Below are 26182 nucleotides of genomic sequence, written 5' to 3' on the forward strand. Positions count from 1 at the left end.
ATGAGATAAGGTCGATCAGCCTATCCAGCTCACTCTGCTGCTGGGTCCATCTATTGGACTTACTCAAACAATTTCCATCTCCCACCAGTCTTGGCACCAAGCCTGCATCTGAATCAGGAGCCTGTCTGCTTGGGTGAGGTGTCAGCAGTAAACAATGCCAATGGACTTGCAAACTAGGATCTCTCGACCCCTCCACAGTCTCTAAATTGTCAGACTGCTTGTCTGACATCCAGTTCTGGATGAGCAGAAATTTTCTCCAATTAAATATTGGGAAGACTAAAGCCATTGTTTTCGGGCTCCACCACAAACTCCGTTCCCTAGCCACTGACTCCATCCCTCTCCCTAACATCTGTCTGAGGCTGAACCACACTGTTCGCAACCTTGGTGTCATATTTGATCCTGAAATGAGCTTCTGACCACATATCCGCAGCATAACTAAGACCGCCTATTTCCACATCTGTAACATTGCCCGTATCTGCCCTTGCCTCAGCTTATTCGCTGCTGAAACCCTCATGCCTTTGTTACTTCTAGACTTGACTATTCCAACGCACTCCTGGCTGGCCTCCCACATTCTACCCTATGTAAACTTGAGGTGATCCAAAACTCGGCTGCCAGTGCCCTAACTTGCACCAAGTCCTGTTCACCCACCACCACTGTGCTCGTTGACCTACATTGGCTCCTGGTTAAGCAACGCCTCGATTTCAAAATTCTCATCTTTGTTTTCAAATCCCTCCATGGCCTCACCCCTCCCTATCTCTGTAATCTTCTTCAGCCCCACAACCGCCCCCCCCCCCGAGATTTCTGCGCTTCTCTAATTCTGCCCTCTTGAGCATCCCTGATTATAATCACTCAACCATTGGTGGCCGTGCCTTCTGTTGCCTAGGCCCTAAGCTCTGGAATTTCCTGCTTAAAGCTCTCCACCTCACTACCTCTCTTTCCTCCTTAAGACGCTCCTTAAAATCTACCTGTTTGACCAAGCTTTTGGGCACCTGCTCTAATTTCTCCTTATGTGGCTCGGTGTCAATTTTTTTGTCTTATAACACGCCTGTGAAGCGTCTTGGGATGATTTACTACGTTAAAGGCGCTATATAGATACAAGTTGTTGTTGTTGGATGAGGCCTTCAGGAGAGAGGGAGAAAATTGAAGTGGGGGGAGGGGGGATCTCAACAAATGAACATAAGACGACTTGGGACGTTTAGCAATCTGGTATTGGTTGACCTGTAATCTAATCAGGTCAACCTCTGATCTTCATTCCCTGAGCTTACTAATTAGGTATTTTTCCTCTGGTTGTTGGGACTTCTGTTTTATTTGTGCTCTTTCTCCTTCCTATGAAGAAGGCAAAGACTTATACTGTGTTGAGTTCTGGACAGAAATCCACTTTTTCCTGTGCCAAATTCCAGTTCTTCACTGGCTTCTGGGCTTTACTGTGACTTTCACCTTCTCTCCAGCTTTCTACTGAGACTGTATCCTGTGCTGGGCTGCCTGCAGGGTCAATTTTCTGCTCCTCCTCTGGACTTCTCACTCTACTCTGAGCGAGCTCAGATCTGTTCCTGCTGGCTCCCATCCTGCTCTGGATTCTGCACCCATGCTGCTGAATGATCTCTGCTTTGCTTCCTGTGACCACTGCTGACTGATCCATTTGCCCTTCAGCACTTCTCCATCAGCCCTTGCTGGACATGGTTGGATTGGTTCCTCAAGCTCCTACAGCTGCTCCCGAACTTGTGTGTTCCTCACCTCCCTACAGTGGTAACTTGGACCGGCTCCCTCACCTGCACTGTTCCTGTGGATCTACCTGTCACCCATGCTTTGGAATTCACACCTTATCCCTTCACCTTATCCTTTATCCCTTCACCTCTACCTCCATCTCCCTCTCCACCTTTAAGACCTTCCTCAAACGCTTTTGTTCGCCCCTCTTAGTATCTCTATTTTTGGCTCGGTGCCCATTTTCTTCTGAGTACGCCTCTGTGGAAGGACCCTGGGACATTTTTCGATGCTTAAAGGAACTATATATATATGATGAAGTTGTTGTTAGAATCATAGAATGATACAGCACAGAAGGAGGCCATTTGGTCCATCGTGCCGGTGCCGGCTCTTTGGTAGAGCTATCCAATTAGTCCCACTCCCCTGCTCTTTCCCAATAGCCCTGTAAATCACCTTATAACTTTTGACTAATTGGGGTAGATCTTGATAGTGTAAAATGGGTGATAGCCAATCGGCAGCTCACTGACTTCAATGGAAATAAAAATCAGGAGAGATGTAAAACGGGCTGCCAACTTGCTACCACCTGTTTGACACTAAAGTCAGGATCTACCCCACTGTATTTAGGAACACATAAATGTACAGGATGGAAAAGACCATTATGGTCCACCTGGCTGGTCACAGTGTCTTGGAAATAATATATCTTATGAAATCACTCAAACACATTTATTAATTTTTTCTTCAGATACTTATCTAACTCTCTCTTGAATTTGCTGATACAATCAGCCCTCACTGCCTCCCTTGATAGTCCATCCCATACTGCACAAAATAATTAAACTTAAACTGTCTTTTCATCCTCGCTCTTATATGTTTATTATGCCCTCTTATTGTAGAATCTATATTAAACGTATTGCGCTAAAATTTCAGGGGCTCAACGCCACCTGTTACCGGCAAAAGGTTGCATTAAGAGGGTGGCCGCTCTTTCGCCCACTGGTGGCAGATCCCGCGGCATCCTCCATTTTCCAAGGCCCGGCAGCGCTGCCAGTAATATCTATCACGTGGCAAATTGAAATGAGGGAGAGGTGATGTCAGTCGGTGTGCAACGCTGACTTAACGTCACCACTGCGAACTTGGATCTTTGCACTGAGTTCAGCGCTGAGTCCTAAGCTCACCATGTAAACCGAGCTTGCAGCAGACTGACAGGGGTGCTGTCAGCACCTCTTAAAGGGACACACACATCTTTCAGGTAAGTTTGCATTTAAATTTTTGGCCTGGTTTTTTAAATTTTACTTAAGTAGTGGCTTGCTGCAATACATGTTGAAAGTTTTAAAAATGTGCAGGGAGCACTGCTGGACGCTTGCAAGACCTCATATGATAAAGGAAGGCCTCCAAGAAGACAGAAAATACTCAGCAGGTCAGGCAACATCCATGGAGAGAAAAACAGGGTTCACGTCTCAAGTCAAGATGCTGCCTGACCTGCTGAATATTTCCAGCATTTTATGCTGTCATTTCAGATGTACAGCATCCGCTCACAGAGGGAAGAGGAAGACGCCGAAGAGGAGGAAGCTGAAGAGGGGGAAGCAGAAGGAAGGATGTAACCCAGACAGCCCCTGCCAGGCCTGGATATCCCGGATGGAATCATCCGCCTGCGGTACCAGTGACCACAACCCCAATTCCCCTTTCAACATTAGTCCTACACCTTACCTTCCATCTGTTACTGACCATCACAATGTCCTCCTGGACACGATGCTGAAATAAAAGCCACCACAAAACAAACTTTCCAATCCAACTTTATACGTCTATCCATCCAATATGACATCAAGAAATCAACTCATCACCCTTATGCATTCCCTTAGTGACTGTCTTATGTGTGCCTTTGCCTATCCTACTGATGTCACGCAGTGCTCCCCAGTGGCTGCAGCATGGCTGGTAGAAGGCTGCTGACTTTCAGTAGGGGACACTGCAAATGGATTTGCTGGTCAACCTTGAGGAGCTGGTGGTTGGGAGTGTCAAATAAAGTGATGGTGTTTTCCCATTTTTTTGAGGTTCGGAAGGGAATTCAGCTTTAAGAGCTGAAGACTCCCATTTGAGACTTTTTAATGTAAATTTTACTTTAAAAGGCAGTAAGGGCTGAAAATTTGCTATTTTTCACTTCATTTTTATTTTTATTAGTTCAGAAGGCATTGGTCTTTAATGCATTGCCCTTTTAATTTCCCACAATGCTTAGTGAACTCTATTGTCTCGCTTCCAGAGGCTGTTGGAAGCTGGAACGTCGCTTCTGGATGCCAAACTTCGCCTGCAATGCCTGCACTATCAGCACCAGAAGGGTGTTACACAGAAAGCTAGCGTTGGGCTAAAAATTTTTTAGCCCTCAGCGTGAATTTTTCTCTTGTAGCGCTTCGTTCATTTTCAACAGCCGTTAATCCGAGGCCACGGTGATACCGGCAACTCTCGTGCCGGCCACAAATTTTTAGCCCATTGATGTTTATCATGTCTATATCCTTTAGGATCTTGAATACTTCAAAAAGATCACCCCTGAATCTTCTTTTCTCTAGTGTAACCATTCTCGCCTTCCGCAGCTACTCCTCATAATTCAGGTTCCTTATCCCAGTTATCACTTTAGTTGCTCCTCATTGCACTCTCTCCAATGCCTGGGTGTCTTTCTCAATATAGTGACCAGATTGTACACAGTTCTTCACGTGTTGCCAGACCAGTGTTCTGCACAAACTCAGAATCACTTCCTGAGATTTGTGCTCTATTTCTCTGACTATATGGCCTATTCGCTCAATGTACTACTGTTGCACATGGTGCTCCTGGCTTCAGCGATCTGTTCACCAGCACCCCCAAATCCGTCTCTTGTGTTGTGTCCTGTAGAATAAACCATTTAGCTTATATTGTTGCTGTTTACTGCTGTTTGCCTACATTACAACAGTGACTACACTTCAAAAGTAATTCATTAGCTGTAAAGCACTTTAGGGCATCCTGCGGTCATGAAATGCATTATGTGAGTGAGTGAGTGATTCCTTCCTTCCTTCCTTCCATCCTTCCTTTCTTTGTTTCTTTCCTTCTTTCTTTCTTTCCTTCTTTCTTTCTTTCCCTATTCTATCCAGGCCCCCCTTCATTTGTTTCTTGATTATTTGTAGTCCCTTCCAGTTCGATATCATCTACAAGCTTGGAGAGTTAGTTCTGTTTAGATTATTTATATGTCCATTATAACATATAAACATAATAGCCCTACCATTGATCCTTCAGGCATCCCACAAGTTACTTCCATGCTGATCCAGTTCCATGTACAACCAACCCTTGCTTCCTTTGTTTCAAAAAAATTCCGATCCATTTCAGAAGCACTCTACCTATGCCATGCCTTCCAATGTTGTGGACCAATCTCTTATATGGCACATTCATTGTATTTTTACAATATGCTTTATGTTTATTGAATGAAAAATTGAATTTTAATTTGTGGCTGACACTCTACAGTGACAGTCAGGTGCATTTCATATGTTTATGCTGTGCCTGAGTCATTAGCTATCTATGTGCAAACATGGTGTGGAGATGCCGGAGTTGGACTGGGGTGGACAAATGTGAGAAGTCACACAACGCCAGGTTATAGTCCAACAGCTTTATTTGAAATCACAAGCTTTCGGAGCGCTGCTCCTTCTTCAGGTGAAGTGGAGAAATGCATAAAGACACAGCTTATATAGTCAGAGAATAATGTCAGATGTTTACAGGTAACCTTTCCAACTGCCATTTGTCACACCTCGGCAGAGAGATAATCACAGCAGTCAAAGGTGTGAATGGTGTCCAAACAGGTCAGTCAGGGAAACATTACATCAAAGAACAATGAGGTGGGGTCACAAGGGGTCAAATATTGCAGATGCTGGGGTCTGTATGAAAAACAAAAAAACAGACAAAAAACATTTTTTTTGGCTGGAAATCACAGCAGGTCCAGCCGCATCTGTGTAGAGCGAACAAGCCAATGTCGACTCGAGTCTGGATGACCCTGCATCAGGTGGGGTTACATGTAGCATGACATGAACCCAAGATCTCGGTTGAGGCCGTCCTCATGAGTGCAGAACTTGGCTATCAGTCTCTGCTCGACGATTTTGCGTTGTCGTGTGTCTCGAAGGCCACCTTGGAGAATGCTTACCCGAAGATCGGAGGCCGAATGTCCTTGACTGCTGAAGTGTTCCCCGACTGGGAGGGAACACTCCTGCCTGGTGATTGTTGCACGGTGTCCGTTCATCCGTTGTCGCAGTGTCTGCATGGTCTCGCCGATGTACCATGCTCCGGGGCATCCTTTCCTGCAACGTATGAGGTAGACAACGTTGGCCGAGTCACATGAGTATGTACCATGTACCTGGTGGGTGGTGTCCTCACGTGTGATGATGGTATCTGTGTTGATGATCTGGCATATCTTGCAGAGGTTGCTGTGGCAGGGTTGTGTGGTGTTGTGGTCGCTGTTCTCCTGAAAGCTGGGTAATTTGCTGCGAACGATGGTCTGTTTGAGGTTAGGCGGCTGTTTGAAAGCGAGTAGTGGAGGCGTGGGGATGGCCTTAGCGAGGTGTTCGTCGTCATCGATGACATGTTGAAGGCTGCGAAGAACATGGCGTAGTTTCTCCGCTCCGGGGAAGTATTGGACGACGAAGGGTACTCTGTTGGTTGTGTCCCGTGTTTGTCTTCTGAGGAGGTCTATGCGATTTTTCGCTGTGGCCCGTCGGAACTGTCGATCGACGAGTCGAGCGTCATATCCCGTTCTTACAAGGGCGTCTTTCAGTGTCTGTAGGTGTCCATCGCGTTCCTCCTCGTCTGAGCAGATCCTGTGTATTCGCAGGGCTTGTCCACAGGGGATGGCTTCTTTAACGTGGTTAGGGTGGAAGCTGGAGAAGTGAAGCATCGTGAGGTTGTCCGTGGGCTTGCGGTAGAGTGAAGTGCTGAGGTGTCCGTCTTTGATGGAGATTCGTGTGTCCAGGAATGAGACTGATTCTGAGGAGTAGTCCATGGTGAGTTTGATGGTGGGATGGAACTTGTTGATGCTATCGTGTAGTCTTTTCAGTGATTCTTCGCCGTGGGTCCATAGGAAGAAAATGTCGTTGATGTATCTGGTGTATAGCGTTGGTTGGAGATCCTGTGCAGCGAAGAAGTCTTGCTCGAACTTGTGCATGAAGATGTTTGCGTATTGGGGTGCGAATTTGGTCCCCATGGCTGTTCCGTGTGTTTGGATAAAGAACTGGTTGTCGAAGATCTTGGGTTCATGTCACGCTACATGTAACCCCACCTGATGCAGGGTCATCCAGACTCGAGTCGACATTGGCTTGTTCGCTCTACACAGATGCGGCCGGACCTGCTGTGATTTCCAGCCAAAAAAACTGTTTTTTGTCTTTTTTTGTTTTTCATACAGACCCCAGCATCTGCAATATTTGACCCCTTGTGACCCCACCTCATTGTTCTTTGATGTAATGTTTCCCTGACTGACCTGTTTGGACACCATTCACATCTTTGACTGCTGTGATTATCTCTCTGCCGAGGTGTGATAAATGGCAGTTGGAAAGGTTACCTGTAAACATCTGACATGATTCTCTGACTATATAAGCTGTGTCTTTATGCATTTCTCCACTTCACCTGAAGAAGGAGCAGCGCTCCGAAAGCTTGTGATTTCAAATAAAGCTGTTGGACTATAACCTGGTGTTGTGTGACTTCTTACATATGTGCAAACAAGTAATGAAGAATACATTTTATTCTGTTCTTTTCTACAGCAAGCCGTAATAATGAACACTGAGGCAGAATTTGAACAGGAACGTAAATTCAAGTCAACTGAGATGCAAAGTGATTTTCAATATGGTATCCTGAACCAGCCTACAACTAAAAAAGGTAGAAAGGTTGTGTGCTGGTACATTCCTCAAAGCTGCAGCGTTACTTATTTCAACCTGCCAGCTCACTCCCTTCTGACTTCACTGTCCTCCCACCTCCCCTCAATCTCATCTACAGGAAACTCTCGTTTAAACGGCACCTAAATATCCGGAAATCTCTATTAATCGGCAAAATTCAGGAGTAGGTTCAGGTAAGTTTTACTGTATATTAGTGACCGTGTAACTGGGGTTCCTGGATCTGTGGCTGTGTAACAGGGGTTCCTGCACCTATGGCCATGTAACAGGGACTCCTGGATCTGTGGCCGTGTAACTGGTGTGCTGTGTAATGGGGCTCTCGTACCTTGGTAGGTATACCTCTCCGTTATCCGGAATTTTTAATCAACCGGCACCATCCCGGTCCCGTAGGTGCCGGATACCAAAGAGTTTCCTGTACATATGAACTCCCCCACCCACATCTTCCTGACCTCATCACTGCACCCTAGATCTTGATCACTGACAAGGCAATATCTCACCATTACCTCCTCTCCCTTACTACCCACATCCCCCTATTCTCTTCCAATACAACTATTCCTACAATCTGCTCATGAAAAAACTCTTCCCCCAGCTCCTTCTCAAATTCCCAGCTCTCTCACCTTTGACCTTTCACCCATCGGGACACCTCTACGACTATGGATCTACTTAATCGCTCTCTCACCTCTGCCCTCGGTGCTTTTGTCCCTTGCAAATTTATCACCTATTTCCCTGCCTTGTTGCCCCTTTTGGTATAGCCCTCATTTTCATTCGCAACCGTATGACCAGATTTAGGAACAGCTTCTTTCCCAGGGCTGTCATCCTACTGAACTCCACAAATAAACTCTAAAGCCTGCACATCTGCCAATGCACTTTATTATGGTTATATTTATGTTAATATACTACAAGCCAAATGTATGTTGAATGTTTAAATGTCTTAATCCAAATGTACACTCTTGGGAGCCGCAAGCCTACATTTCGTTGTACTGCACTTGTGCACTAACAATGACAATAAAAGTTGATTTGATTTGATTTGGTCAGAAGAGTGTAAACTCAAATGTACCTGGTGCACAACTAGCTTAGTCATCAATCATCAGATCTGGCTTGACCATGTCAGGTTCCACCATATTTTGTTTCCCTTAGCTAAAACCATATATTACTCAATGATCATCCTGGAATGCAAAGACAACTCCACGCCCCATTGTTCCAAGTCCAACCACCTCCTTATCCCCCATAACTCTCATCTCATACACCAAATGTGAGGAGCTCACAGATTTCTTCAACTCTAAGACTGAGATAAACTGTGCACCTGCCTCTACTGTTTCCTCTTCTTCCTTCTGTCCAAACATCCCCTATCTTTCCAGAGTCTCCAACTTGTTCTATCCCAGACCCTCAATCTTTCCTGCACCCCCCCCACTGCCCACTCACTCAAAGTTCATCACATCCATGAAACCCACCTACGATTCCCCCAATCCTCTCCCTGAGTGCCATGTTATCTGTGCCAATAGTTCCCTTTCATCCAGCTCTGCCCCCTCTTTCCTTCAAAACCACTATAATCTGCCCTTCTTCAAAAATCCTTGACTCATCTATCCTCTCCAACTACGTCCACCTATCCAACTTCCATTTCTTCTTTAAAGTTCTTGAATGTGGCATATACTCCCAGCTTCATGTCCACCTCATGTCCACCTTACCTAAAACCTCTTGTTCAGATCATTCCAGTTCAGCTTCCACCCTTTTCACAGCTCTGAGATGGCTCGAACCAAAGTCATGAAAGACATCTTATGTGACTGTGACCCTGGTGCATTTTCCTTTCTTGTCCTGCTCAACCTTTCTGCAACAATTGATACAGTTGACCATGCTATTCTCCTCCAGCGTCCAAATCTTTGGAACTGGCCTTACATGGTTCCATTCCTACCTATCTGAAAACAGCTAATGAATCTCCAGCAATGTCTTCTCTTCGCTGGCATATGGCCTGCTTTCACATGTGCATGAATGATACCTAGCTCTACATCTGCATCATTTCTTTTAACCCCTGGACTGCTTCCATGCTATCAGTCTTTTTGTCCATCATCAAGTCTTGGATTGGGCACAATTTTATCTGGCTCAACATTGGGAAGGCTAAAGCCATTGTGTAGAGGACATGCCACAAACTCCATTCCTTGTGACTGATTCCACCCTGTTCCTTGCCCACTCTTCTCATGACCAGTCAGACCACTTGTACTCTTGTTTGACCCTGATCTGAGCTGTAAACCCCACATTTTATCCATCACCAAGACTGCTTACTTGCACCACTAAAAATTGCAGGCCTCTGCCACTACCTCAGCCCTGCTGTTGGCAGAAGAACTTTCAACTACCTCAGTCTTATTCATCGGAATTTCTTCTCCAACTCTTTCCGCCTTTTTTCCACCTTTTAAAACCTCCTCAAGATCCACCTCTTGTGCCATGCATTTCATAACCTCTTCTAAACTCTCCCTTCCTAGCTTGGCACCTGTTTTCCTTTTGTCTATTTATGAAATATCTGGGAACATTTTTCTATGTTAAAGCAGCTCTATATAGTTGTTAAATGGACCTCTCTAACATGCTCACTCATCTGTGAAGTAAAGGCTTTTTGACAATCTATCCAAATCAATTAATGACTGTTACAGAAAGTCAAAAATATTTTATTTCAACTATAAATGATAGTTATAAAAATCAAATTGTATTAGGAATAATATTTAAAGTGTGCTTTGTTTATTATAGGGGGTGTTATTGTCTCAATGGGAAATGTCTGGGTAGGCTTAGTCCCTGGAAAAGCCTGCTTTATATCTATATCTCTTTTATCTTACAGAGTTGCCTATGATAGTAAGCGCTCTATTGAAAGCAATCCTGTAGTCTTAATTAATAAGGCTCAGCACCCTGGGAGGCACTGAACCTTCCTTGGGAGGTTGTTTCACTAGGGAATTCTAACGGCAAAAAGTTGATAGTGGCAGCAAAGATAAATTGTGCTCGCTGGCAGCACTTATGATCCTCCGCCATTTTAATTTTGTTTGCAAGCAGATTGAACTCTCAGCTCACCCAAATAGGTCAGCAATTCACTTTTGCTGTTGCTGGCATGTACAAATCTTCCCATGTCAAATGTAATTTTATTTATGGATATGCAATTGGTCTGTTATTGCTTAATCCGCCCTGTAGTATAAATGGGATCAAATTGGCACCAAGGGAAATGGCTCAATTATGGAATGCGTATTGGAAGTAGTTCTGTAATATGACAGAGGCAAGGAAAACCCAGCTGCCATACTGGCCCCTGTGTAAGTTTGTTTTGCAACAAATGCCATAGACAAAAAATTGGGTGGGCTCCATTATGTGCATGCAAATCTTCCTGTCCAATTTTGCCTATGCACTGCCGCAGATGATCCAATATACCCAAGTGCAATAACATCATAATCTGCCCTTACAACTGCTACAGTCCCACATTTTACAAAGCAGCATGTAAATTGTGGGACAGTAGCATAACCGGGTGCACCTGTAAGAATAACAGACTTCTCAGTAATTCCATCCTGGTTATTGCTGGCAACACAAAGACTTGAAGAAATCTCAGATTTCCCAAAGTCTAATGCATGCTGAAATAAACTGGGTTTGACGAGTGATTTAATTCTCCATTTGAACTGTTATGTGCAACAAACTGAGTCCCATGCAGTGCCAACTGTAAATCAGTTCCCCAACCAGGAGAATCTGTCACCAATAACCAGTTTGAATTCTTTTGGTTTTGATATAGAATGTTACGGTACAGCTGCAGCCGTTCCTCGGGGCATTAAATGACTCCTCATGATTTAGTTTAATTGCCACAGTTTTGATCACTTTAAGTCTCATCAATTATTTTACTTTTTTTGTAGGACCTTTTAGCCTTATTCTCATTGCTGCATCTGTAATTGCTTCTGGAAGTGGACTCATCTTTGGCTACGTGTTTGCAAACATTTCTGGAGCTCTTCTACAACTGAACGCTGATTTCCAGCTTACCTGTGAGAAACAAGAAGTAGTTGTAAGTTCAATCTTAATTGGAGGTATAGTAGGTTCCCTCGTTGGTGGATACATCATAGATCGATGGGAAAGGCGGATAGGAATCATTGTAACTTCTGGCTGTTTTATAGTGGGAAATGCCATTATGTCAGCGTCTACCTCCTACCCAATGCTTGTTGGAGGCCGCATCATCGTGGGAATCGCTACAACTTCAGGAATAGTTGCAGCATGTATTTATCTATCAGAGGTTGCACCATCAGACAGAAGAGGTTTGCTGGTAGCGCTGACTGAATTCATGATTGTTCTTGGTGTTCTGTTGGCATATATTTTAAATTATGCTTTTTCTAGCATTTCAAATGGGTGGCGGTACATGTTTGCGATTGTTCTCCCACTAGCTGTGCTGCAAACCATTGGTGTGTTCTTCCTTCCACCAAGTCCTCGGTTTATGGTTAAGAAAGGATATGATGAAAAGGCAAGTCTCATCCTGAAGAAGATTAGATCATATTCCAATGTTGATGATGAGCTGACAAGCATCAAATCTTCCTTGAACAATGAATGCAATTATACCTTTTTAGATCTGTTTAGGTCGAAGGACAACATGAAAGCACGAATCGGACTAGGATTTGGTTTAGCCTTTTTTTTGCAAGCTACGGGTCAACCAAATGTTTTAATTTATGCATCCACTATCTTAAAATCTGTTGGCTTTGAAAGTGATTCAACAGCAACATTAGCTTCAGTTACTGTGGGGATAGTGAAAGTGCTTGGTACAGTTCTAGCAATGTTCCTCATTGACCAAGTAGGACGTAAAACATTTCTCTACATTGGAAGTACTGTTATGATTGTAACATTGATTATAATGGCAATGATTATCCGTAAAATCCCAATGCAGTTCAAGGATATCTGCAATCACCCCAATCACTGGCAAGATAACGTCACATCTGCAATGCCTGGATATAATTCAACAACTGCCACAGTCTTTCCTTCGAATATACACTTTAGTTCATCAGAACCTACAAACTTTACAGTAGCAAACCAAAGCAATATGGGAATTGCAATACTGCAAAATGAATCCTTTTCTCCATTCACGGGAAGCCCTAAGATGGATGGACATAGGACTGAACATGTCTCTCCTTTGTTGAAGTGGCTGTCTCTTTGTTGCCTGCTTGTATATGTGGCTGCCTATTCTATAAGTTTTGGACCAGGTAAACAACTCTATGTAGAAACAAATCCTGCACAGATCATGCTATCGGTGGTAAACTTTATAAACTGAATACTTTAGAGTATAGATTTAGTTGGTTAAATATATATGTAATATAATTTGAATCTAATTGTATAATGGTTATAAACTGTATGTGATTTTCTCCTATAGTTTGATGTCTGCTGAGATTTTTACTTGTGTTCAAAATGATGTGTCACTATATTTGCGCATTGTAAAATGATTGTCTATGAGCAGTATTTAAGTTTGGAAGTACGAACTCTAACTTTATTTTCTTCTCTGTCTCTGATTACAGTAGTTTGGGTGCTGCTGAGTGAAATTTTTCCAATTGGGATAAAAGGCAGGGCTGTGGCTTTCATAGGATGCTTGAACTGGGCCTTGAATCTGCTCATTGCTTTAACTTTTTTATCCATGACTGGTAAGGCACAGCCACAAAGGCTTTTGGAAAATGTAATTATGGGATGAATCCTGGAACTTATGTATTGAGAGTAATTGTGGTCACAGTTTGAAACTTGAACTTTATTTGAGTTATTTTACAAATCTGCTCCCATTTCCCAAGTCTGGCAAAAATGGGATTGTACTGACCCAATTTGCAGGTTCGCCTGCTCCTCCAGCACAGAGGTCCGGCCTGACCCAGTTTTCCAGAAGCTCCCCCACCCACCCCACAACCACCCCTCCCAGCCCCTCCCTAATTTGGATAGGCCACAGGCAAAGGAAAAGCTTGCCCAGAGAGCTTGACCTGCGGCATACTTGGCTAGGGATGAGAAAATCCATCCAGGGAGCAACTGTGAAAGGGCTGCAGCTAGCCATTAAAGGGCAAGTTGTGACAGGGACTGAAAAGGGCAGTAATGGAACCCAGTGGCACAGTGGCAACATTACTCCCTTTTCTGCTGGAGAGTTGGAGGTCCTGCGGCAGGAGGTGCACAAAGGGCAGGGCTATTTGGAGCTGAAGACCACCCTCCAGTAAAAGCACAGGTGCAAGCTGCATCAGAGGAGATCACACGCTGAGTCCACGTGGCTGAAAATAAAGAATAAGTTTGCTGGTATCAGAAAGAAGGCACGTGTACTCTTCAGTGTTAAGCACATTTCCCGTGAATCCTATCAAGCATGGAGTAAATCTAAGACAGGAACTCCCACACCCTCTGGAGGATACCATTTCCAGCATTGTATACAACGTTTGCTGTGTTATACACAGTCCTTCATGGTGCTAAAGCTATATGGCACACTTCAAATACTCAAAATGCCATGGTAGGATTTGAACTCTCATTCCCAGAATTATTAGTCCAGTAACATTACCACTGCACTACTGTACCCCAAATAATTCAGTTTATAATGGTCATTGATGTACATCATGGTCTTTCTGTGAGCAGATACCTCCTGTACATGGATTGGATGCAAACTCTTTCTCTTCATGAAGGCCATGGGGTTGATATGAATAGGCACTGGCCTAGAAATTCCCTGCGCCTGAATGGCTAGGTCCGAGGTGCACCTGATATTGGGCCTTGGGCCTCATTTAAATGAGACCAGCGAGCTGTGGACACCTGCTGTGGATCCCCAGGCAGCTTGCTTGCGAATGGGCTTGGAATTTATGGCCACTGCATTGCCGGCAGCCGCCTCAGCGAACTGCTTAAGAGGGAAGGGATTCCACTGCGCTCCCACTGAAGTTACAGCAAGGGACCAAAACAATTCCTTCAGAAATTCAGGACCACAATCTTCAGACTTTTAAAACTCAAGCTTAGCATCTGCTAGTCACTACTTTTACTTTTTTCAATGATGCCTTGCACTGTGGCACTTGACCCTTCACTTGGGTCCGCCAACAAAGAAAGTTACATCCAGTACAATTAAAACAAACAGAGGCAAGAAATCTAAATGTATCAGGTAAACCCAAGTGGAAAAGTGGGTGAAGATCCATGTTGCAGGATCTCTACCACTTTCAGGGGTGGGGAGAATGGGAGCAGTAAGCAGCCACCTGACAAAGGTGAGAGCTTCATTTAAATATTAAAATTAGGGCAAGCACGCAATTATCCGATGTTTGGACATGCAAGATGCTCAATCATACTTGCATCAATGAACTACGGCCACTCAGTCTTGCTTGGCTGTGTGCTTAAGTTCATTTGAAGGGCATAATAAGGAAATTAATTTAGGAAAACAGTTTAAGGCCACTTCTGCACTGTTTCTCTTCATTTGTTCTTTTCTTTTTGCTGCTGCCACTTAGGTTTGAGAGGCCTTTGTGACAATGACTCTGCTACTTCTTTCAGTGCTATACAGTGGGAATTACCACTATCTCAGCTTCTTGGAGGGCAAAAAGAATGGCCAATGGAGGACTGCCAGGCAGGTCAAGCTTTGTGTTCTGTGCCCATCTGTTGATACCCTCACACTTGCAACCACAGGCAGAGGTGCACATCCCTTGCTTTGGCCGAGGATTAGTGTATGCAGAGGCTCCAATTTCCAAGATAGGCCGTGGCAGCAGATGGCACAAATATGATGTGTCAATGTCTGGCGAATTGTAATGCTGGATGGTTCTTCAAAAAGCCCCCCAGTCGTAGAAGGTAGTGCCAATGCATGAAAGATAATATGCCAGAGTGATCAACATACAACATAGCTTGATTGCCCACACCCACCCAGATGACACAAACCAGGCATCTACAGACATTGTCACATCTACCTGCCAATGAGGGTGGCAATTGTTTTCACAGGGTCCAGGTCAGCAGAAAGCCAAATGCAGAGCTGTGCCATCTTCTGTAAGGACATCTGCAGCTAATATGCAGCATAAGACTGGCAAGTCCAATGAAAGTACTGGTCAGCTGAGGCCTCAAACCTGCCTCTACTTCTGACTAGACATACGGCAATGCTGATCTATGGGGATGATGCTATATAATGGCAAACAGGACTACCATCCACATAACACTTGCCTGCAGACTCATGCCTGCACATTGGCTTGCCCTTCAGTTATTTTTTTGCCTGTCACTTCTTAGCTCTGTGTCCATTTAGCCTCGGCAAAGTCTGACAATGTGTTGAAATGCCTTTTGAGCCTTTCCTAAACAGCTCTTCAGGTGAGATTTGTATTTGTTTGTAACTATTTGGGAGTAAACTGCTCATGTAATGGAAATTCTAACTAAGCCGTAAAACATTGTAAATTGTTTCCAATGTTCTGTCTTAGCTTACTGTAACATAAGTTTCAAATCTAATTTTTTGTCTCCAACAAATGAAATATATATTAATAATTATTGATCCGAAATTGCTCTTGCAAATTGACTTCAATCTGTTGCACAATGTTGTCATTAAAATAGTTGCATGTTTTTTTAAATTGTAATCAACTCTGCCCAAAATCCAGGTTTCTACTGCAAACTTAACCTCCTACTTAACTAATTCCTCTGATTCTGTAAATACCTACTAAATATTCAGTTAGGTGGCTGAGTGACTATTTTCAATATTTGTCAAGCGGGAGCAGTTACTGTCCAATATCACAGAAAAATGTAGCATACAAATGTTTTGAACACTCATGGTTCATAGTAACAGATCAATGTTTGCTGTTTTACAGATCCAGAACAAAGTGTACTATGATATATCACCCTTACTCCATCTACATGCCATCTCTCAAGATTTGTAGCATGCCACATCCAACTCATGTTACCAAATCAAATCTTGGCTGAGACAGCCAAAACATTTTTTTCTTCCAAGTGTAAAGCCAAATACAAATGTCAGATAAGCTGGGACTTAGACTAGAGTCTCCTATAATAATACTTGCATTTATATAGACCTTGATTTTCTGCTACTGCCTTTCAAAAGTGGATCAGATTTGGGTGAAGATGGAAAATTAATCGGAGATGCACTCCACCATCTCTTTGCGCCTTCCCTCCATTTCCCGGTGCCCAGACCTGATGACACAGAATGCCCCTGTCTACATCTGGGTGTGTGTTTAGAAAGAACATTTAAATTGAATCCTCAGAGTGGTGCCTTACAAAGGCCCAAGGAGGAATGAGCAAAACTTTTTTTTTAATTACTATTTTACCAGCAGTTCAGAGGCTGTCTGCACCCCTACGCTGTGGCAGGCTACCAAAGCTTGCAGCAGCAAAACTGCCCACACTTTGGCAGTCCTCCCTGGTGGAGGCTGTGGAGCTAACATTATGGGCCCTTGCTGTGTGCAAATTGGCTGCCACGTTTCCTACACTACAACAGTGACTACACTTCAAAAGTACTTCATTAGCTGTAAAGCACTTTGGGATGTTCTGAGGTCGTGAAAGGCACCATATAAATCCAAGTCTTTATTTTTGCTCTTTCACATCGTGTATTTAAGTGACTCCGAGGCCTTGGCGGAGTTCAGAGTACATCTTTGTGACGAGCAGAAATCCTGATCTGCTGCAGACGAACCCCAATAAAAAGGAGCTGGAAAGGCAAGGAAATAATGTCTTATCACGTTGAAATATCTTAAACCACTTCATACAATGAATTATTTCTTGGAAATTCGGTGACTTCCTTGGAAATTCTGGCTTCTCGCCAGAGAATATTTGTCTTTGCACTTCAAAAAGTAATTCATTATTTGGAGTGCTTTGAGGTATTTAACCATGATAAGGCACTATTGGACCCAGATTCCTATCATCTGCATTTAAAAAGGTCAGCTCAGTCACAGTCTATAGTAGTCTGAGTCCAAGTAACTCAATCATTCAGCAAGCATGTGCTATGTATTCACCAAGATTGAACTCAACTCCCCCAAAAGGCAGTGGAAGCTGGATCAATTGAAATTTTCAAGACTAAGATCAATAGATTTTTGTTGGGTAAGCGTATCAAGGGATGCATTGGCAGGTAAATGGAGTTGAGGTACAGGTCAGCCATAATCTAATTGGATGGTGGAACAGGCTTGAGGGGCTGAATGGCCTACTCATGCTTATATGTTCCTAGCTATGAAAGATCCATTATGAGTAGACATTAATGAAATATTTGTTCAAAATACACATGATCCTCTCCATCCAAATTTTTCTGCAGTTTAAATTAGATCTCTTAACTGGCTGAGACATGCACTGAATTCATGACCTAAGGGTGCATTCAACATTATAACTGTAACTTTTGTGTGGTGATTTTTACTTTGCGCCTATGGCAAACTTGTGGAGTATACCATAAAACTATTGTCATTTTGTTTTTGAAAATGTGCTTGACATGTATGATTATTTGCTGGTTCCAGAATCAATTGGCATGATGTGGATGCTTCTAATATATGCAATGCTGAGTCTTGCCGGACTGATTTTTGTCATTTTCATTGTACCGGAGACAAAAGGTCAGTCACTGGAGGAGATATCTGAACAACTAGGCCAAGGGTAAGTTGATGTAAAATCCAGTGCTCGGTATGGTAAGAGCAGTGTGCCAGCGAACCAGATTCAGTACTGGCTAGCATTGTGTAGCAGGCTAAAAACTGAATCTTGTATTTTGTGTCAAAATTAAGTCTTTGGGTACTACCAGTGAGGTAACTCGCTTTGGCAGTTTTTAACTCCCTTTGCCTCTGCTGACTTAATATTATTGGCTGTTCTAACCACTTCAGGACATTGAATGTTGTCTTGAAAAAGGCCTCATAGCTTGTCCTGGCTACTGAAATGATGCAACAAAGTCAAGCTACAATGTTCAGTTTTTTCCTTACCTAAAACTTCATCTCTGAAAACCAGCCAATCAATTATTAGATTTAACTTATGCGAGTCCCAGATTAATCGTGAATGGAAGGATAATGGAGGCAGATAAAAAAACAGGTAGGTCTATTACTAAGTTACTTTTGATTTTTTTTTTTTTAATCGGAGCTTCCTCTTCAAGACCTATTAGCAAGAGTCACTACGTGACGAGTGTTTGTTACATTGTGAGGTGGTCCATTAATTTGAACCATTTCCATGGGCCATTGGAGAAGCTGGAAGTTTTTACTTAGGCCCTAGAGAGGTCTCAGGTTTGATCTTCACCTGTGCTCAGATATTTGATATCAGCTGGAGCACGTGATACAACTGACCTCTCTTCCCTTAGGTTACAGCGAATAAAATACAGCCAGGTTTCTTATTCCTGATCGCTGTCTCTTGATCCCTGCTGGTGTCCAGTACTCATGAAACCTTATCCCCAAAAGACTTTCATGTCATAGAAACATAGAAAAATAGGAGCAGGAGTAGGCCATTCAGCCCTTCGAGCCTGCTCCGCCATTCAATATATCATGTCTGATCCGCTATCTCAATAACATATTCCCGCTCTCTCCCCATTCCCCTTGATGCCTTTTGTGTCTAGAAACCTATCTATCTCCTTCTTAAATATATTCAGTGACTTGGCCTCCACAGCCTTCTGTGGTAGAGAATTCCACACGTTCATCACCTTCTGAGTGAAGAAATGTCTCCTCATCTCAGTCCTAGATGTCCTACCCCGTATCCTGAGACTGTGACCCCTCGTTCTAGACCCCCCAGCCAGGGGAAACATCCTCCCTGCATCCAGTCTGTCTAGCCCTGTCAGAATTTTATACGTTTCCATGAGATCCCCTCTCATTCTTCTAAACTCTAGTGAATACAGGCCTAGTCGACCCAATCTCTCCTCATATGACAGTCCTGCCATCCCAGGAATCAGTCTGGTGAACCTTTGCTGCACTCCCTCTATGGCAAGTATATGCTTTCTTAGGTAAGGAGACCAAAACTGCACACAGTACTCCAGGTGTGGTCTCACCAAGGCCCTGTATAACTGTAGTAAGATATCCTTGCTCCTGTACTCAAATCCTCTTGCAATGAAGGCCAACATACCATTTGCCTTCCTAACTGCCTGCTGCACCTGCATGTTTGCTTTCAGAGTCTGGTGTATAGGACACCCAGGTCCCTCTGTACATCAACATTTCCCAATCAGTCACCATTAAATAATACTCTGCCTTTCTGTTTTTCCTTCCGAAGTGGATAACTTCACATTTATCCACATTATACTGCATCTGCCATGTATTTGCCCACTCACTCAACTTGTTTAAATTGCCTTGAAGCGTCTTTGCATCCTCCTCACAACTCACAATCCCACCAATTTCATGTCATCAGCAAACTTGGAAATATTCCATTTGGTTCCCTCATCCAAATCATTGATATATATTGCGAATAGCTGGGGCCCAAGCACTGATTCCTGTGGAACACTACTAGTCACTGCCTGCCACCCCGAAAAAGACCCATTTATTCCTACTCTCTGTTTCCTGTCTGTTAACCAATTTTCAATCCATGTCAGTATTTTACCCCCAATCCCATGTGCTTCAATTTTGCACACTAACCTCTTAAGTCGGACTTTATCAAAGGCCTTCTGAAAATCCAAATACACCACATCCACTGGTTCTCCCTTATCTATTCTACCAGTTACATCCTCAAAAAACTCCAGTAGATTTGTCAAACACAATTTCCCTTTCATAAATCCATGTTGACTTTGTCTAATCCCTTTGATATTTTCTAAGTGTCCTGTTATCACATCCTTTATAATAGACTCTAGCATTTTCCCTACTGCTGATGTTAGGCTAACCGGTCTGTAGTTCCCTGTTTTCTCTCCCTCCTTTTTTAAATAGTGGGGTTACATTTGCCACCCTCTAATCTGCAGGAACTGTTCCATAATCTATAGAATTTTGGAAGATGACAACCAATGCATCCACTATTTTCATGACTACCTCTCTTAGTACTCTGGGATGCAGATTATCAGGCCCTGGGGATTTATTGGCTTTCAGTCCCATTCATTTCTCCAGCACTATTTTTTTACTAATACTAATTAATTTTAATTCCTCCTTCTCAGTAGACCCTTGGTTCCCTAGCATTTCTGGGAAGTTATTTATGTCCTCTTCTGTGAAGACTGAACCAAAGTATTTGTTTAATGTCTTTAGGATAGAAAGAGACAAGAGGAAAAATTTGCTTAAAAGAGGCTCATTCATGCCTTTTTCCATACTTGACTATTCCAATGCTCTGTTGGCCGGCTTCCCATCCCTACATAAACTTCAGCTCATCTAAAACTCTGCTGGCTGTATCCTATCTTGCACCAAGCTTCACTCAGCTATCACCCCTGTCCTTGTTGACCGGCAATGGCTTCTGGTCCCCAAACGCCTCCAAGAGCAATTAGGGATGGGCAATAAATGCTGGCTCTGCTGGCAACACCCACATCCCATGATGAATACCTTTTTTAAAAAAAGCAGCCGAGCATGTAACATGCAATAATTCTGAATCAGAAGTGCAGGAATAGTTGGGGAGATCACGCAGGGTAGAACAAGGCTGTGGAGGGGGATGAGGATGAAGATTTCAAAATCAATTTGATGGGCACAGGGAACTAATGGAGCTCAGTAATGATGAGAATGATGATTGTATGAGATTTTGTGTAGAATTGGACATAAGCACTGAAATTTTGGAATATCTGAAGTTTCTGAAGGGTGGGGGCAGGGACACCACAAAGAACGGGTATGAGAAGTCAATCCTCAAGGTAATATGTACATGACATGCCTTTGAGTTTCAGCAGCAGTTGGGGAAGAAGTAGAGACATACACGGGCAATGTTATGGAGGTGAAAAAATGGGCCCCAGCAACAGATTGATTATAGGCATTGTACAGCATGCCAAGTTGTGCCCCACCCAATTCTGTTTGAGAGGGCAACCATGCCAAGCAGCCATGTTCTACCTCTCCACCACCTCTCTCAAACCCTTCATTGCCTTTGTGCTGTCAGTTTATCCATCTTGGATGAGCTACAGTTTCTTCCAGCTAAACATCGAGGAAACCAAAGCTATTGTTTTCAGCCCCTGCCACAAACACGACCCCTCTCCTCACCTACTATCACAGGCTGAACCAGATTGTTCGCAATCTCGCCATCCTATTCAACCCTGAACTGGTATCCTCTCTATCACAAAGACGTTCTGGGAGCCAAGAAAGGATGGTTTTGGTTTTCCTAGCTTTGCACCAATGGGCGTTATGTCAGGAATTTTCTCAGAGCTACTTCCATTCGGCTGCTGTAACTTTGCCAGAATTGTGGTGGAAGCCCTGTTTATGTGCAGTTCGGGCAAAGTCACAACAGCAGCAGCTCCAAAGAAATTCCGAGCCTATGGCTCATCCAGGACTTGATGTTAGACAGGGAGTTAGAATGTACAGCAATAGCCTTCAAGTTGGTGGTGGTGACAGAAGTACAGTTGTGTGTCATTGGTATACTTGCAGAAGCTGCCGGCTTGCTTATAAATGAAGTCAGGTAATGTCATTTTTTGTTTTGTTTTGGTCAGCCAGGTTTCTGAACACATGGAAGCCCAGCTCTGTGTTTGAGTTTTAGAACCAAGCCACTGGGAAATTCGCATCTAGAATTTCTGCTTGCCTGATGCAGAGTGCACACTCCCACTCCATGAGGGCATCTCAATTATCCAAGTCCAGAGAGGTGCAGCTTGGCAGACCCAAGGCTTAAAGGTCCTCAAGAGTGCACAGGGGCATTGATGGAGTTTAACCAGCTAAAACTGGACAGCTTACCAGTACAGTGTGCTGGTAAGCTTCCTACTGTTCGTCCAGCTAGGACCATCCTACAAATTTAGGGCATTGGCTTGCAGGGTTATTTGTAGCCAAGTTTATTGGCTTCTGATTACTCACATATCTGAGAAAAATCATAAATGTGTGGAAGGAAAAAGGGCTTCAATCAAAATTCTAGAGAAGGTAGATCTTCCAGATGTAACTCTAGCATCTTGAGGAGTAGTGTTAGTAACCATGATGGTGAACAATTTGTCCCACCAGGGACATATTATTTGTTCACCCCATCAGTGCACAATTTCTCAGGTGGGAAGTCAACCGACCTGGAACATCAACGAGTTGTCACCAGTCCCACTCCTTGACTGATTGATTAGATTGAGGAATTTCTATCCTCATGGCATCTGAAATGAAACTTTGTATATATTTTGCACAGCCAAGTGACAAGTTATTGAATACAGAATTTTAACAAGCTATATTCTCATTAGAAAAATTGTATTATCATTCAACAATGTACTTCTCTAGTACACGTTAGTTTGTCCATGGCTATTTTCAGCTGAGAATGGGTTCATGATGAAATACTTTTAGCCTGATTTAATTTGAACAATGACAATCTTTTTAAAACTGTTTGACTTAGCTTGCAGCCCAGAATACTTATTAATATAACTAAAGAAATAGATTTGTGGTTGAAAGGTCAAATACTAAGTTGAATTCTAACCAGCATGAAATGTCAACAATCTTCCAGGTTCAACACAACTGCAACTTGCTGTACAACTGAACGTTTAAAGGGACTAATCCCAGGACTACTTCGGAAACGGAAAGATGGTGAGCACTCCATCTGGGCTACTGATATGCAATACCACACACGTGGCTTCGAAAATTCTTTTGGTGACAGTACTTTGTAACTTGTACTCCAAAAAAAATGTAACTGATTGTTTGGAAGTGATGTTACACTGATTTTCTACAAATTTTGTTTTAATTCAAAAATGTTATTGGTTCTCATTTCTTCGCATGCAATAGTCTACAAATATTGGTTGATGATATTTATTGGCACATGATTTTTTTTTAATGTGTTGCCATGCACAAATACCCATCACCATGCTCAAAAGTCTCCAAAACAAACTACCCAACACGGGTGGAGATTCTGTGTGTCTGATAAGGAGTGCACGCACTCTCTGGTAGGGGCACACTTAACTTACCAGAGTTCAGAGGGCTCAGGCGCAGGTTGGCAAGGGCCAGAAAATCTTCGAGATAAGTGTGTAAGATACTGCTGGAGTTTAACCTGCTAAAACCATATGGCTTTATCGCTGTGGTGCACCAATCCCTGCCTGTCCAGCCAGGACCAGCCTGCCCATTAGGACATTGTCTTGCAGGGTTATCTAGAGCCATGTATGAAGAATCGCAGCACTAGTGCCTGGAATACCCTTGTAGGTCCCATTAGTGAGGCTGGTCATTGCCCTGGACTACTGCAGGCTTGCCTGACTCAGGTATCAGATTGCTATATGTGTCACAGAGGTTTGACTTGGTTCCAATCTTCCATCACCTGTATTTCAACACCAAAGAGACTCTGGGGGTAATTTTAACTCCCCAAAACGGGTGGGTTGGGGTAGGGTGAGATGTAAATCTTTTAAAAATCTCAGACCCGACCCCAACCCGCCTCCTTCCGGGTTTAACGGAGGCGGGATGGGGGCGGGCAGCCAGCCCGCTCCCAGGAGACGTTTAACCCGCCAGCTCAAGGGAAGCAAGGACTGCTTTGCGAAAAGGTAGGTACCTTTTACAGCATTGCCTGTGAGCCAGGAGGAGCAGGAGTGCTACCACCCAGCCCACCAAGCTACCTTCTTTCCTACCATCGGACCCGCTCCCCCCATCCAAAGACCCCTGGCTATCAGACACCTCCCCCCAGCCAAAGACCCCTGGCTATCGGACACCTCCCCCCATCCAAAGACATCCCCCCGGATCGGGCATCCGACCTCAACCCCCCCCACCGCCGCATCCAGGATCAGGGATCGGATCCCCCCCCCACCCCTCGCTCCGCCAAAACTCCTCCCCCACCTACGTAACCCGCCCCTGGCAATATCGGGGCCTCTGCTTCTCTTCCTTGCTAGAAATGGCATGAACATTCTCATGTTCTGGCCTTTAGATAGTCCATGTGGCTTAGGTTATAAACTACAGATCAAGTTTATTAAAATTAAAAATTAATTAATAAGAGAAAGTCAATAGAGCAGATTTCACTTGATTATGGAAAATAATTTAAAAATGCAACATGCAGTCCTGCTCCTCCAGGTCTCAAGAAATAATTTAAAACTTACCTATACTGGGCCTCCTTGGTTATATTGGCGGAGAAGTAGGGTACAGTCGCATAGTGGTTATGTTACTGGACTAGTAATCCAGAGGTCTAGACTATTAATCTGGAGATGTGAGTTGAAATCCCACCATGGCAGCTTGTGAATTTGAATTCAATTAAATAAATCTGGAATAAAAAGCTAGTATCAGACCATGACGCTGTCGGATTGTCCTTTAGGGAAGGAAACCTGTCGGTTTGGCCTATATGTGACTCCAGACCCACAGCGGTGTGGTGAACTCACCTCTGAAATGGCCTAGAAAGCCACTCAGTTGTATCAAACCGCTACAACAAAGTACAATAAGAATAAAACCGTACGGAGCACCCGGCATCAACCTAACCAAGGGATTCGGACAGGACAAAGGCACGTTCAGCTCAGTCGACCCTGCAAAGTCCTCCTCACGAACATCTGGGAACTTGTGGCAAAATTAGGAGAGCTGTCCCACAGATGAGTCAAGCAACAGCCTGACATAGTCATACTCACAGAATCATACCTTTCAGTCAACGTCCCAGACTCCTCCTCCACCACCATCCCTGGGTATGTCCTGTCCCACCAGCAGGCTAGACCCACCAAAGTTGGCTGCACAGTGGTACACAGTCAATAGGGAGTGGCCCTGGGAGTCTTCAACATTGAGTCCGAAGTCTCATGGTATCATGGGAAAGGAAACCTCCTGCTGATTACCACCTAACACAGCTGATGAATCAGGACTCCTGCATGTTGAAAGAAGCATGGGCACAGAATGTATTCTGGTTGGGGAACTTCAATGTCAGTGGCACCGAGCCGGCCAAGTCCTGAAGGACGTAGTTGCCAGACTCGGCTTGCGGCAAGTCGTAAGAGAACCAACACAAGGGAAAAAGCTACTTGACCTCATCCTCACAATCTACATCTCATAGAGTCAGTTTGGCATAAAAATAAATCAAAAAAGGTGACTCAACCATGGCTAACAAGGAAAATTAGGGATAACATAAGATCAAAAGAGATGACATATAAATTGGCCAAAAAAGCAGCAAACCTGAGCATTGAGAGCAGTTTAGGATTCAGCAAAGGAGGACAAAGGGATTAATTAAGAGGGGGAAAATAGATTATGAAAGTAAGCTTGCAGGGAACATAAAAACCGACTGTAAAAGCTTTTATAGATATGTGAAGAGAAAAAGATTGGTGAAGTCAAGCGTAGGTCCCTTACAGTCAGAATCAGGGGAATTTATAATGGGGAACAAAGAAATGGCAGACCAATTAAATACATATTTTGGTTCTGTCTTCACGAAGGAGGACACAAATAACCTCCCAGAGATGTCGGAGAATATAGGGACTAATGAGAGGGAGGAACTGAAAGAAATCAGCATTTGTAGGGAAATGGTGTTGGGGAAGTTGACGGGACTGAAGGCCGATAAATCCCCAGGGCCTGATAATCTACATCCTAGGGTACTTAAGGAAGTGGCCCTGGATATAGTAGATGCACTGCTGGTCATCTTCCAGAACATGATAGACTCTGGAACAGTACCCACGGATTGGAGGGTAGCTAATATTACCCCACTATTCAAAAAAGGTGGTAGAGAAAAAGCGGGGAATTATAGACTGGTAAGCTTGACATTGGTAGTGGGGAAAATGC

At 43.7% G+C, this 26182-nt stretch overlaps 1 protein-coding gene across 3 annotated transcripts in view; it reads left to right on the top strand.

Moving 5' to 3' along the window:
• Positions 1-26182, top strand: part of slc2a12 (solute carrier family 2 member 12) — a 71079-nt gene that overhangs the window by 10841 nt on the left and 34056 nt on the right. For 2 of the 3 annotated variants that reach the window (XM_085997568.1, XM_085997569.1), the window contains exons 2-6: positions 7452-7566; positions 11447-12772; positions 13082-13204; positions 17966-18098; positions 22977-24740. In XM_085997568.1, coding sequence (XP_085853694.1) covers positions 7464-7566; positions 11447-12772; positions 13082-13204; positions 17966-18098; positions 22977-23136 — 1845 coding nt within the window. In that variant the 5' untranslated portion in view covers positions 7452-7463 and the 3' untranslated portion in view covers positions 23137-24740. Of the gene's footprint in view, positions 1-7451; positions 7567-11446; positions 12773-13081; positions 13205-17965; positions 18099-22976; positions 24741-26182 lie in introns of those variants that run through there. The other variant, XM_085997570.1, reaches the window with a different exon arrangement.

The sequence above is a fragment of the Somniosus microcephalus genome, chromosome 9, assembly GCF_052327205.1.
Source record: "Somniosus microcephalus isolate GS21.2 chromosome 9, FLI_Smic_1.0, whole genome shotgun sequence".
NCBI classification, from domain to species: domain Eukaryota; kingdom Metazoa; phylum Chordata; class Chondrichthyes; order Squaliformes; family Somniosidae; genus Somniosus; species Somniosus microcephalus.